The sequence below is a fragment of the Trypanosoma theileri genome, assembly GCF_002087225.1.
Source record: "Trypanosoma theileri isolate Edinburgh chromosome Unknown TM35_Tth_2_V1, whole genome shotgun sequence".
NCBI classification, from domain to species: domain Eukaryota; phylum Euglenozoa; class Kinetoplastea; order Trypanosomatida; family Trypanosomatidae; genus Trypanosoma; species Trypanosoma theileri.
The window spans coordinates 377,613-379,706 of record NW_021639844.1 but is presented as its reverse complement, the minus strand read 5'-3'; the positions used below and the strand labels follow the sequence as shown (position 1 = coordinate 379,706).

Here is a 2,094-nt window from a genome sequence, read left to right as displayed (position 1 = left end):
CCCCCCCCCCAAAATTGGCAGCCCCCACCCCAAAATTGGCAGGAAGAAAATTGAACAGTTGCACTTTTCCTTTCCGGCGTGGAGAATTTAAAAGTAGAATCCGGCGCCCTCGAAGAAAAGCCGATGAAAAAAAAAAAAAACTCACCCTTTGGGTGGGGGAAGTCGTTGGGCGACTTGCCAAAAACACCGCGCCCCACCCCTTAACCCGCTATTTCTTTGCCCCACGCTTTTGGTATATGATTTTTCTTTCTTTTTGGCAAACCATTCCACAAGTTTCTTCTCTGCGGCAAGAAAGCGCCACACTTCCCCCATCGTATGACCATATAAAATGTTATCAAATACGGCCTTTTTAAACGATAAAAGATCAAATATTGCGTTCCATTTACCCACATTGTAAATGCCAAGTTTCCGAAGCAAATACAAAAAAAATCAGTATCTTTATTTTTCAAACACTTCCCGAAATAATTCCGCAGGTGGAAGCTCGGCTCTTGAGTTCATTTGCCCATCCTCGTTTTAAGCGCGCCGACAAGTTCTAATAATTTTCCCGCCTCCTTAAGACCACAAACAACCTTATCCGCAGACGGGAAAACCTGTAGCCATTGCTGCGGGGATGTATAAGCTTGGCAAAGCGCAAACGGTTTCATTCTTTAATAAATTCAAGCGCAACCACTGTTTCGATTTTCTTGTATGCATTGGGAAATTCTTCCCAGGGTTGGCAGCGAAACATGGGTCAAATAGAGACGTGATGGCCGTTGAAAAAGTATCTTTGAAAGGAAAAAGGATTGGGAAGAGGCATTCCCACCGCGCCTTTATTGAGCACATCATGTACGAAAGTGTTTTCCGCGCCATCCAACAAGCTGGTTCAAATGGTAAAAGCCACCCCCACCCCACCCAGCCCCAGTAAAGATATTGGAACCCAAGCTGATATCCTATGGCAAGGCTGGCCCTTGAGAAGAAAAGTTTTAGAACCGAATAAAAAAGCATGGTTTTTATCGTCTACAATGATAAAATAATTAGGGTCATTGCGCAGTTGGGCCTCGGCCTCTCATACCTCTCCTCCTGGTCACCCTTTGCTTCTGGCAGTAGAACCAGTCGAATCCTAATCTACTTTACAAATAATGTTATCGTATATATTTTTTGAGATGCTGGTCATTCTCTCCCTTCCCCAGTTGAAACAAAATCCAGAGACGAGACACACTCACCGAAAAGATGGCAAAGGCTTTCAAAAGGTTTTTTCCGCCCTGGCAGCAAGATTTCCCCCCTAACGGCGGGATGCCGCCCGCACCAGCCACGGCGCCATTAAACTTATTTGCGTCTTGTTTTGCCGCCTGCCAAACCCAATTGCCACATCAGAATGTAGCGATGTCTCTTTTGTCGGGCTCGGGGGGGCGGCCTTTTGCGAGCCTATCACGGGGGCGTTGGCGTTCGCGTTCGTTATTCGGTTGCGGGCCTTTGTGGACTCCGGAGCGCCGCGTCACCCTCATCATCGCCAGTTTTTTGGGGTTGTACTGGAAATGTGGGGTGGGATTGTTTTTTTTTTTTTTTTTTTCCAAACCCCTCAAACTGTTCTGGAACGTGCAACAACGAACCGTCACACTGTGAAACCTCTTTTTTCCCACGTGGGACCTTCCAATATCTGATTTCCCCAAATTGAAACTTGGTCCAAATGTTGCGACGCTGTCGTTGTTGTTCTTTTCTTTCGCCGGCAAAGCAATAAACCTGCTGACGCCCCCCTCCGCTAGCATTCCGAGCGAAGCGTTCGCACGGGCATGTTCTTCCCCATTTTTTTTTTCTCCTTCGCGCCTTTATGGACATTACCCCAGCGGAACGGCTATCAGAAGTACGCCGTAGAGCACCTTAATTACCAACTTACGGGTGGCTCCGAAGAAGAAGATCCCTTTATTTTATAGGACCCCCAAGCTCTTGTAATATGATTTTTGCCGTGGCCCTTTCCTATCCGAGAGAACCAGTCTACGAGAAATCTGATCGAATAAACCCTACCAGATCTCTCCACCCCCACTGTTCTTACCCAGAACCCGTCCGCAGGTCCCCTTTTGTTATTATTTTTGTTATTTTGGGTTTTTTTTTTTTTTT

At 46.6% G+C, this 2,094-nt stretch overlaps 2 protein-coding genes across 2 annotated transcripts; both read right to left on the bottom strand.

Annotated features, from left to right (window-relative positions):
- Positions 1 to 570: 570 nt before the first annotated feature.
- TM35_000022350 (uncharacterized protein) lies at positions 571 to 984 on the bottom strand (the record flags this gene model as incomplete). The annotated part of the gene is made up of 1 exon (XM_029021553.1): positions 571 to 984. One exon carries the CDS (start codon positions 982 to 984, stop codon positions 571 to 573), a length of 414 nt encoding a protein of 137 aa, XP_028886975.1.
- A 450-nt stretch (positions 985 to 1,434) lies between these two features.
- Positions 1,435 to 1,815, bottom strand: TM35_000022340 (uncharacterized protein; the record flags this gene model as incomplete). The annotated part of the gene is made up of 1 exon (XM_029021552.1): positions 1,435 to 1,815. One exon carries the CDS (start codon positions 1,813 to 1,815, stop codon positions 1,435 to 1,437), a length of 381 nt encoding a protein of 126 aa, XP_028886974.1.
- Between the last annotated feature and the right edge of the window lie 279 nt (positions 1,816 to 2,094).